At 32.9% G+C, this 12,662-nt stretch overlaps 1 protein-coding gene across 1 annotated transcript; it reads right to left on the bottom strand.

The window, feature by feature from the left end:
* Nucleotides 1-1,197: 1,197 nt before the first annotated feature.
* Nucleotides 1,198-2,547, bottom strand: LOC135795613 (natterin-3-like). The gene is made up of 4 exons (XM_065307330.1): nucleotides 2,404-2,547; nucleotides 1,691-1,899; nucleotides 1,485-1,628; nucleotides 1,198-1,422 (listed from the first exon to the last, which is right to left on the bottom strand). Exons 1-4 carry the CDS (start codon nucleotides 2,408-2,410, stop codon nucleotides 1,336-1,338), a joined length of 447 nt encoding a protein of 148 aa, XP_065163402.1. The 5' UTR covers nucleotides 2,411-2,547; the 3' UTR covers nucleotides 1,198-1,335.
* Nucleotides 2,548-12,662: the final 10,115 nt, after the last annotated feature.

Raw genomic sequence — 12,662 nt, 5'->3', positions numbered from 1 at the left:
CCAATCATCTAACAAATAAAAATACAATTACCAGCAATAATATTATGTTAATATGTTAATTCTTTAATTATTAGCACAATTAGTTTTATTTTCTAAGGGTTTCGTTTAACTCGTTTGATAAATTTACATTTTTTCTATGCTAAAGTTTAAAATACAGCGTATATACATGGTGCACGTTGCAAAAAGCGTAATTAATTTCGTTTCGCGCTGTTTACAATTAATTTTCCGCGCTTTCTTTTCCATTCTTGCAGCGTACAGATGAACGGACACTCCCCGACCATCGTCCAATGTTAAAGCTTGATTTATCAGCACATTAACCGATTATAAATAGCGAGAAATTAGTTCGTAGGCGGTTCTTATTCTCAGTCTTGTCTTCCGGAAGTCTTTCCGGCGAGTTGAAACTTTTTTTTGGTTTCAAATCGGTATTGTTACACCTGCTTTATTTACTTAACATGATACAACAACAAATAAGGGAAAACAATTTTAATATTTTGTTGTAAGAGTATTAAATCTTAGCTTTTGGTGGTAAATTTTAATATAGGAACCTAACTGAATTTTGTAACAAAAAGTTGCCTATATGGTTCTCCATGATCCAAGGTATCTTTATGTCATAATTTATCGAAATTGGTTTGAGTGGATTTTGCGTGAAAGCGTCACAAACATACAAGCAAACTCAAATTCATAAAAATAGTAATGATTTGTTGTTTTTTAAATGTTTCCGAAATGAATTATAAATGATCCTCACTTAAAATTGTTCCTGTGTTGTGCTGCAATTGTAGCAAGTCACACTCGAAGTAAAATTACGAATAACACGCCGTGTAATTGGAAATTTATGCAAATGAACCTTTTTTTCGTGCGAAAAGTAGAACAAAAACTATGTCGAGATGTCGACGCAGAGTGCAATAGGATGGGCGAGCAGTGGTGCCAACTGTTTGTCGGTCCGGACCGACCGCGGCCGCCTCCGCCGCCACGCGAACGCGATATATAATTAAGCGGCGATGATTTACTGTTTCGGCGTGTTTAGAATGCCGAGCTTTTCCTCCTTCGGCGCTCGCAATATGTGCCAGCGACACTCGTTTTTCGCACTTATGGGAACACGCCGGCGGGCGTCAACCGGAAGCGAAAATAAGTGATCTATATACATACCGACACTTTTTCCGCTAGTTTTTTTAATGGCTTGAATTAAATTTTAAACTGTTGAGGTTTTTTGATGATTATATTTGTAAAGCGTGTAATCATAAATGTACATTATTCAATTTTTGATGATTTATAACCAATGTGTCACGAGTTTTGCCGGATATATTCTTAACCTCTATGTGATTCATAATTTGAAGGTTAGGATCTTACTAAAATTTCATACTTTACATATTTGACTTCTTGCCCACCATATGGAATATATAAACATTTATGAGACGGATGAACCTAAAATAACATTTTTTTTTAGAAGAATTCCTCAATTATATTCAAAAATAATATTGTTATACCTTTCCAACAGTGTTAGATGAATTGTGATATGCTCTTCCAATGTATAACTTTTCTCCACCTGAAGTTTGACCACCACACACCGCGTTGTGGGGAATATTACCACCACTTGTCCTTACCCATTGAAAACGCCTTTCGCACAACACCTATGAAAATATAAATTACAAAAAATTAATTTTTTTATTTTTTGATTAAAGGCATAAAATACCTCATAATTGCTAACGCAGTGTTCCCTACTTCCATGTGCCACATATGCTTGTTTTCTTGATGGTACCACTTTAGCTGGACACCAGTCACCGCTAATAAAGGCTCTCCCTACGTAAATTGGTGACCCGTCGGAATCAGTTCCGCCCTGGACGGCAGTAAACGGTACAGATGCATTACAGGTGTTAGATTTTGCCCAATAAAATCCAGTATCTACAAAATAATCAAATCTGATTAATCATAAGATTAGATTTTATTACTAATCATGATAAATATTTTGATTGAATTTATTGTAAACTAGGTTTTTCCCGCGATTTCGTCCTGTAGTGTTTAATAAAAATGTAATTCGTTTTTACTCTCTTGTTCTTGACATAGTATGTGTCAATTTTATCAATACGATTCGCAATTTTATTTTAAACAAATTAATTATATAGGGAATTGCTAATAATGCACTGTAGCGCGCCATCTCGGATTCAACTATTTAACTATAACTATGATTGAATCTCAATGCCAACTTTTATCCTTTAGAAAAGGGCAGTCTTTGGGGTTTTCCCGGCAATTATTCGAAGTTTTCTCGCCTTAAAACTCATCCTTGAACTTTAACAAACATTTAAAAAAAGAATTGACCAAATTGATCTAAGCGTTGTGGAGTTATGCGCTTACCAACAGATTTTGTGATTAATTTTTATATTACAGATATACATTTTCATAACTTACCCGACATATCTGAAGGTATTAATAATGCACACACTTTCTTGATAAAATTAAAACCAGTAGCGAACAAGTCGCACGACAGACTAGCGACAAAAGTGATTATTCTATGCAAGTAAACGGCGCTTGTATCAATACAGAATGCTTTTTATGCACAAATTTACAGATAAGATAACATACATGTAACTCATAACACGCGTGACTAGTGAATGGGTTATTGTGGATTAATCATCACTCTCAAACATCATTGCACAAATATGTCACTGTTTATTATTACAAATTAGAATTAATCTCTGGAGAGCTCCAAAAGAAAAAGTCTAGATGAAGTTATCCACAGGGTATACTTGTAACTTTTTGCAGTTGTTGCTATCCGGTAGTAAATTCTGCATACAGCACACCTCGAGTATTGTTATCATTGAGAATTATCCGATTCGTGGAAGCGGGCGCTGCTCCGCCATCTCCAAACAACGTAAACTGCAAGTTTAATTTGCTTTCTAGCCGCGCCCGCGCCAGTCCGTCTCCGTGCCACTTTGGCTAGGCAAAAGTTGTTTGTAACCGGCGTGCGGGAGCTGTAAATTAACCGCTTCCACCCGCGACCGCAAAAAGCTTCTTGGGCAAACGACGCGCGAGCACGAAATCAGATATGCATCAGATAGATTTCCATGCTTTCCATGTTCATGCTCAGACATTTTATAAAGTAAAAGTCTAATGTAGGCAACCATATGAGTATGTATATATGAATTGTAAATAGTGTTGCATACAGTTTATAACTTAATTCTGCACTGGTTGGGTTGGAAATGGGAAAAAAGACGGTAAGAAATCAGAAAATTAAATTTATTAGATGTGAGCGTGCACGACCCGGCTAATGTATAATATATTGTATCAACTTTTGAAATAATAAAGATATTTGCTGGGCGGTGGCAGGCGGAAGGCAGACGGGCAAATCGAATTATTTCGGTTTGATTGCAATTGCGGAACACGCTCCAAGCCCCAGCGACGTGTGCGCGTTTCTTGTTGCGCCAATCAAAAGTTTCTCGGCTCAGCCGGGCTTGGTTGGCGTGGGTGGCGTGCCGTGGCGAGATAAAACTTTGCCGAATGCGCAAAGAAATGCTGGGGATATAAATTATTTCGGGATTTCTAGTTAAAATAATGTACAAAAGTTTTTTGCGCGGCGCGAGCAAAATTGCGAGATTTAACATTCGGGTTTGACGGTGAGTGAAATGATTTCCGAAATTAAATATCTGGATGAGAAGAACTTCAGCGCGCCACGCGAGTTTATTACTTTATTTTGTGATATCTACTGCATTAGGAAATTGGCTTCTGTTTGGATGTTATTGAGAATTAACGGATTTAAAACACTTTTATTCCATTCAAATTCCTACAAAGTTTTGTAATAAATTCCAGGAACCACAATGAAATTCTTCAATTCATTAGAAATTAATTTTTAATGCAATCAAGAAAACGTAATTGTTTGTTACACATTATTTGAAACTATTTGTAAAGTTAACTGTTGGAATGGCGTCGAGAGGTGCAGCCGTGAGCAAAATATTACGTTACATTCTTGAGGCTGTTTACTCAGCCAATGTCTAATCAAAAAATAACAAAAAAAGTAATCAAGCGTAATTCAATTTGTGAGATTAACTTTCGGCCGGTGAGCGAATCAGGCGACACGGGAACGAGCACGGGAACCGAGGAGAAAAATAAAACATCATTGAAAATCAGCAAAAATAACATACCGACGCGCTCAAGGAGGAAGTGCCAATAAAAAGACCATCAAAACTTTCGTTGAAAAATGTGTGAAAAGTTAAAAAAATACGCCACACCTCGAAACAAAAACAAACATTTAATATTACACCTGCTTAAAATGGAAATTAAAATATTGCATACATCGACTTATTACTTAATTTTTATCACACAGTAATAGCATACATTAGCAAAATCAAAAATCAATGACAATTTGATTAAATTAATCAATATTCGTTCTTGATAAGAGGATACTTGTTCTTTGTTATTTGCTTTAATGATACTCGATTGCACATATTTTAGATTTTGATAAAACAGTGAATTACATTTTATAATGCTTAAAACTGACAAGAATAAAATATTTGCAGCTTATTTTTTCTTTCGCCAATCTTCCAAATAATATGTTCCAGAATAAACACACACACTCCAATAAAATTACCAACAATGAGAAGCATAAATGCTCCCTGGAAATGATACATATTTAAAACAACTTTATACTTGTGATTTGTCATAGAATCGCCTAATTGTGCCTTTAAAAGTTTATTCGCTATTTCTGCATATTCGTATTTGGTGTACCAAGTAATCATGCTATTAATATGACCAGTATCTACTAGCTTACTAAGAACGTGATTAATAGGTCTTCTAAGCACGAAATTTTTGGAATAAATAATTCCGTATGGATTTATAAACATTAATTCTTCCATCTTTGTAATCACAAAAATCTTTGATGAACCATCTGATTCAATTAGATTCGGAGATCCTTCGTAATACCTTAGAACGCTTTCGCCAAAAATTGAAGCTGATTTCCCTTCCGCCACTCGATTCAACCAATATTCATCTCCAGCATCTTCAGAGCCATTAACGTATTTAGTGGTAATTGCAATCATTTTTTTATTTTCTGGATAATCGAAAAATTGTCTATAGTAAGGCAATCCTCCAATTATCAAAGAACTTTCTATAATCTCGTCAAAAGTGGAAATTTGATGTTTATATCTGGGATTTGTCAAGGAATTGATCAAAGAACTATTATACAAGCTTCCAACAGTAATAATAAAAAATGAATAAAATATAAATAGCACACGATTAAGAAATTTCTGTGGTAGTTTTGGAAATGACATGGATATAGTGATTTGAAGTGATAGAAGAATTGCTGCTCCAATTTGCTTCAAACTTTCTTCTTGAACTGGATACACACTATTATTGGGTCTTTTAACTGAATACCCAATATTGCTTTCCACCCAAAAGAATGTACTAATTACAAGCATAGTAATAATCAGAGCAATCCAAACAGGCCAAGAAAATATGTATAAAATGAGCGGCCAGTCATCAACACGTTCTGATCTCGGAACAACCCAATACATCTTCTCTGTTAAGTATCGTACCGAAAATTTAAAATATGTTGAGCGTTCTGCGTTGATAGAAATTGCTCCAATTCCTATTTTAAAAGGATCCAGGTTAATCTGTTGAAGAGGTCCGGACCAACTGCCGTTACATAGTTTTCTACCCCAGGACTTGGTATTGTATAAAGTTTTTTCAAATGATATATTTAAACGCTCCCCAATTATTCGAAGAATTGTTAAGTCTATACCTTTGTTTACAGAGATTACATAAGGTGGCTTCAAGCTTAAAACTGTTTTAATTGTGCAATTGAATCCAGATATAGGAACTTTGATATCATACGTTGTTGAATGAAAATTTCCGTTACAGTTCAAAAATATCACTAGATATTGGAATTAACAACTGTGTATTGTATTTTGAAAGATTATAAGCAATTTTCAAAATTTTTTGCGATGTGTTTTTAGTATTGTTTGACAATTGTGTGTAGAACAGCAGAAAATTTGCATTGACATTATACGCCGCCATAGATTCTATTCATTTCAAATTGTTTTTAAAGTGTTCGAGGTCATCGATAAATACTAGGTACATACTTGTTTTTATAGGTGTTCTAATATATTTCTTGTTAATTCTGTCTTTTAGTTTAATTGAATTGCAATGTCCAATGCATTTTTCCAAAGAACCGATAGTATTTTGAACACCGTCTGTGATTATGTAAGCATTTGGAAAAACATCAACATGTCTGTGAAGCATCGTCATTACAAGTCAGAACAGTGATTAGTTTCTTCTTTCCAAATGTTTCGTTTGCTAGATTCCAAATGCATTTGGTTGCCATGTTGATGTCGATAGAACTTGAAGACGACAATATTTTTTTGTAAATCAAATTTGTAGCAACTGTTATGTTTAAAACGCCCAATACAATTAAACATGTTAATAATAAAGTTGTATTTTTTGTTATAGAACACATTTTAGTGAGTTTTGTTTTAGAACTGTGTGCTTTGCGTCTGGAAAACAATACAAGTACAAAATTTTAGTGGGAACGATCGTAAAATCAATTTAACAAATGCTGATCTTGAGCCTACGATAGGAGACATCAATGATAGTAGAAGATATAATTTTACGGTTTTATGAATTAGATGATTCCACTAAAAAAATTGTTTTTTAAAAGCACCAAATTGATAAAGCCGGATGGTAGTTATAGATAGCTTTATATTAAAAATTTTATTTATATTGATGTAATTCTACAAATTGTGAAATTTGACAAAACAGCGTTCTTTGTTAAAAAATCTAAAAATCACTCATAACTTCAATCAGACAGGATCAATGTGAATGAAATTCCTCAATAATGAATACGTTTATTGAACACATTTTGTGAGAACACATTTTGTTTTGACATTTATGGTATAATAATCGCTAGGCACAAGCAGAGTCCGAAGTGCGTGAAATCGAATCGTTATTACAAAGCTCGTCTATTTCAGCTTCTTTAAAATATACCCATAAATATTTTCGGCAATAAATACGCATACACCTAAAATATTTCCAATAAACAATAAAGTAAATGCACTCTGGAGATGATTCATAGTTAAAACTTTATTTTGATGTATATTACTAAAAATTGCCTCTCGTTGAGTTTCTTCTTTTGGACGATATCGGGTGATTAAATATTCTGTCCAAATATTTATAAATCCTGCACGAAGTAAGCTATCGATTATAAAATCAAACTGAGGTTTGAGCACAAAGTTTTTTGAGAAAATGACTGCATATGGGTTTAGATATAATACTTCTTGATCATTCGAAATTACATAAATCTTAGAAGAACCATCTGTATTAGTCAATTCAAATGATTTCTTGAAATACATGGTATGAGCATATCCTATAATTGTGATTGTATCACCATTGGCAACACGTTGCATCCAATACTTATTTCCAACAGTATCTTCCGGAAAATACTCGTATTTGTTGTAAATTCGTTTTTCGGCGATGAGCATTTTTTTAAAGTCGCGCAGACCACCAATATTTAAAGGACTTTCTAGAATTTCCTCATGAGTAGATATCTGATGTTCAAATTGTGATGTGGTTAAAACGTTAATCAAAGTACCCTGATATAAAGATGCAACAATCATGATAAACACTGTGTAAGAAATAAATAATACTCGATTGGCGAATGAGTTTGGTTGTGATCGAACTGGGTTTGAGCTGGTTACTTGAAGGGATGTTAAAATAGCTTCCATTATTTTCTCTAAACTTTTATCACGTTGGAGTTTGGCATGATGTTTTGTTAGTTGATTTGTGATCTTACTTGATAACCATAGAAGAATTCCAATTAATAGTAAAAGTATTAAAAGAACAGCCCAAGTCGACCATGAAAATATTATTAGAATAAGTGTCCAATCCCCCAGAGACTTTGCACTTGGAACTACCCAACACATTTTGTCATAGAAGTAACTTAAAGAATAATCAAAGTCAGGCAAACGTTCGCTATATTTCGAAACTCCTCCAGCTCCGACTTTGAAAGGATTATTATGAATTTTGCTAAGCAGGTTTGACCAGGTACCGTTCTCTTGCTTGTGTCCCCAACTTCCAGTTATGTTGTGAAAAGATTTTTCAAATGTTAGGTTATATCGATTTTCGATTTCTTGTAATATGAATATTTCTATTCCAGTGTAATTATTGATTACATATGGTGGAAAGTACATTAATTCTGCACGAATTGTGCAATTTAATTTAGAATAATTTATTTTTGAAGAGTAATCTTCAGAGTGGCAACTTGTTTGATTACATGTAGTTAACAATGTTAAAACTGGATTAATACCGCAGTATTTTGACTCTTTTGCAAAGTAACTGAACTCGTATAGCTCAAATAAATCATTTCCAGCCGGAAGTAATACCATTGACGTGTATTTTAAGTGATCATATGCTATTTTTAAAATATCATGTGCCATATTTCTAGTGTTGTTTGATAAATTGGAATAAAATATAAATAACTCAGCGGATATACTGTATGCCCCCAATAATTCGGTTGCTTTGAAAATTTCCAGAAAAACTTGGGGATTGTCGAAGAACACAAAGTATACTTGTGTTTTTGGCAGAGGAGTAAAATATTCTTTGTAAATTCTTCTCTTCAAATCTTTTGAGTTACAGTTTTCAACGCATTTCTCATATGAACTAATAATATTTTGATTGCCATTTGTGATTTTGAAACTACTGCCAGATTCTTCTGAGTTTTGATGTAGTATTTTGATTAGTTGAGACATGATGCTATAACCAGGTTCTTCAGTTATGTTGCAATTTATCACAGTGACAACTCTTTTCTTGTCAAAAATTTTGCGGGTTAGATCAGTAAGGCATTTACTTGCGGTTGTTATGTCAAACGGACTTGAAGATGCAAATGCATTTTTATAATTGAAATTTTGCGCAATTGTTACTTCAAAAGCCAAAAAAATAATTAAATAATTTATGAACTGAACTACGAGTATATTGGTCGATGCTGAGAACATCGTAGAAATTAGTTTTGTAACTGCAAGTTTTAGGTATATTGAGAGGCGTAATAAAAAAAAAACAGTACCTCAAGTTGGCAGGATAATGGAATGTTTGGAGATAATGGGATAATAAAAGAGTAATTACATGATTGAATCTGAGAAAGCCTAATAATTTCTTTTACACTTTAATAAAAACACTACAGGATTTACATCATATTTTCCAAAAAACAATCATTATGGCAAATGCTTGTATAACATAGAATCATACTTATTGCTTTTAAAAAATATCTACCAAAACATTAGTAGGATATATTAAAGATGTATTGTTGATTTGATAAATTTTCTTTTCAATATATGTTAAAATTATATTAATTCATGGCGTTCACAGTCTATTTATATTAGTCGTTTAACTTTGTTTAAAATAAACGAATAAATAATTTCTCCCAAAAATACACACACCGCCAAAGCATTTCCAAAAATCAGTAAAGGAAATGCACTTTGAAGATGATTGATTGTTAACACAATATCTTTTTGATGTCGTTGAAGTTTATCACCAGATATTTGATTTACCTGTTGATAACGGTTTATAAAATAGTCTGTCCATTGAGCTATAAACCCAGTATTAAGTAAACTTTCTATAATATAATCAAACTGAGGTTTAAGCAGAAAGTTTTTAGAGAAAACGAATCCATATATCTGTAAATATAATACTTCTTGATCACTAGTAATAACGTAAACTTTAGGGGAATCATCTTTATTAGTCATTTCTGGAGCTTTCGTGTAATACTCAGCATATGCTTCACCCATAATTGAAATTGTGTCACCTTTGGCAACTCGTTTCATCCAATAGTCAGTTCCTATATCATCTGGAAAATATTCATACTTTTTATAACTTAGCTTTGAATTACTATTTTCCCTGTTAAACAATTCTCGATAGTTGCGGAGACCTCCGATAGTAAGAGAACTTTGTAAAATCTCGTCAAATGTTGAAATTTGATGTTTAAATTGTGGACTAGTTAAAACAGTAATCAAAACACTCTGATATAAAGATCCCACTATCATGATAAACAAAACATACGAGATAAACACCATTCGATTGGCGAGAGCAGTTGGTTGCTTTCTAACAGAATTAGAGACGGTTATTCGAAGGGATGTTAAAATAGCTGAAACAATTTTCTCTAAACTTTTATCGCGGTGGAGTTTAACATGACGTTTTCTTAGTTGATTTGTAATATAACTTGATATCCATAATAGTATACCAATTAATAGTAATAGTATTAGAAGAATAGTCCAAGTCGACCATGAAAATATTATTAGAATAAGTGCCCAACTATCCATAGGTTTTGCACTAGGAGCTACCTAGACACATTCTTTCACAGAAGTAATTTAATGAATAATCAAAGTCAATAAAACGGTCGCTATACATTGCAACTTCTCCAACGCCGATTTTGAAAGCATTATTATGAATTTTATACAGCAAACTTGACCAGCTTCCGTTTTCTTGTTTGTGGCCCCAACTTCCAGTCACGTTATAAAAAGATTTTTGAAATGTTAGGTTATATCGACTTTCAATTTCTTGCAAAATGAATGGTTCTATTCCTGTGTAAGTATTGATTACAAAAGGTGGAAAGTACATCATTTCTGTACGTATTGTGCAATTTAATTTAGAATAATTTATTTTTGAAGAGTCTTCAGGGTTGCAACTTGTTTGATTACATGTAGTTAACAATGTTAAAACTGGATTAATACCGCAATATTTTGACTCTTTTGCAAAATAATTGAACTTGTATAGCTCAAATACATACTTTCCAGCTGGAAGTAATACTATTGAAGTGTATTTTAGGTGATCATATGCTATTTTTAAAATGTTTTGTGCCATATCTCTAGTGTTGTTTAATAAATTGGAATAAAATAGACATAAATCAGCGGATACACTGTATGCTCCCATTAATTCGGTTGCCTTGAAAATTTCAAGAAAAATTTGAAGATTGTCGAAGAACACAAAGTATAATTGTGTTTTTGGTAATGGAGTAGAATAGTTTTTGTAAACTCTTGTTTTCAAATCTTCTGAGTTACAGTTTTCAACGCATTTCTCATATGCACCAAAAATGTTTTGATTGCCATTTGTGATTTTGAAGCTGCTACCAGATTCTTCTGAGTTTTGGTGTAGTATTTTCATTACTTGAGACATGATGTTATGACCAGGTTCATCAGTTATGTTGCAATTTATAACGGTGACTACTCTTTTTTTGTTAAAAATCTTGCGGGTTATATCAGTAAGACATTTTCTTGCGGTTGTTATGTCAAACGGACTTGAAGATGCAAATGCATTTTTATAATTGAATTTTTGCGCAATTGTTACATCAAAAGCCAAAAAAATAATAAAATAATTTAATAACTGAGCTGTATTGGTTGATGCAGTGAACATCGTGAGAGTTAGTTTTGTAACTGCAAGTATTGAGAGGCATAATAAATAATATAATTAGCAACTCAATTGAAATACAATGGTAGTACGAGAGGGTGAGTATAAGCTAAGTAAAGTTAAGTAAACACTTACTGTACGCTATACCCTCACAATATCGCCAAAACGATATTTTTACTAAACCATTGCAAGTCAATGCAGTAGGTGTGCTGATGAGACCTCTAATGGTCGAAATAGCTATCCACATCAGGCTTGACAAATACTTGCATTGACTTGCAATGGTTTAGTAAAAATATCGTTTTGGCGATATTGTGAGGGTACAGCGTACAGTAAGTGTTTACTTAACTTTACTTAGCTTAGCAACTCAAGTTGGCAAGATAATGGAATGATTGACGGTAATGGGCTAATAAAGGAGTAATTACAAGATTGAATCTGAGAAACTCGAATAGTTTTTTACACTTTATTAAAATCACTATACGATTATATCATAAACAAACAAACAATCATTATTACATATGTTTATAAAATATTGAATCATACTTATTACTCCTAAAAAAATCTTCCAGAACATTAGTAGGATATATTAATGATGTAGTGCCGATTTGATAAATTTCCTTTCCTATATATGCTAAAATTATATTAATTAATTGCGTCCTCAGTCTATTTATATTAGCCGTTTAACTTTGTTTAAAATAAACGAATAAATAATTTCTCCCAAAAATACACACACCCCTAAAGCATTTCCAAAAATCAGTAAAGTAAATGCACTCTGAAGATGGTTCATAGTTAAAACTTTATTTTGGTGTATATCACTAAAAATTGCCTCTCGTTGTGTTTGTTCTTCTGGTCGATAAAGAGTGACTAAATATTCTGCCCAAATATTTATAAATCCAGCATGTACTAAGTTAACGATAATAAAATCAAATTGAGGTTTAAGCACAAAGTTCTTTGAGAAAATGAATCCATATGTGTTTACATATAATACTTCTAGATCGTCAAGAATTACGTAAATCTTAGAGGAACCATCTGTATTAGTCAATTCAAATGATTTCCGGAAATACATGGTATGAACATATCCTATAATTGTAATTGTATCACCATTGGCGACACGTTGCATCCAATACATATTTCCTACAGTATCTTCCGGAAAATACTCGTATTTGTTGAAAATTCGTTTTTCGGTGATAAACGTTTTTTTAAACTCGCGAAGACCACCAATATTTAAAGGACTTTGTAGAATTTCGTCATAAGTAGAAATCTGATGTTCAAATTGCGGTGTGGTTAAA

The sequence above is a fragment of the Atheta coriaria genome, unplaced genomic scaffold (assembly GCF_025399875.1).
Source record: "Atheta coriaria isolate IRGN ID8LTWV9N9 unplaced genomic scaffold, Caltech_Dcor_3.1 hic_scaffold_7_pilon, whole genome shotgun sequence".
In the NCBI taxonomy this organism is placed as follows: Eukaryota; Metazoa; Arthropoda; class Insecta; order Coleoptera; family Staphylinidae; genus Dalotia; species Dalotia coriaria.
This window is presented reverse-complemented; position numbering and strand designations above follow the sequence as displayed.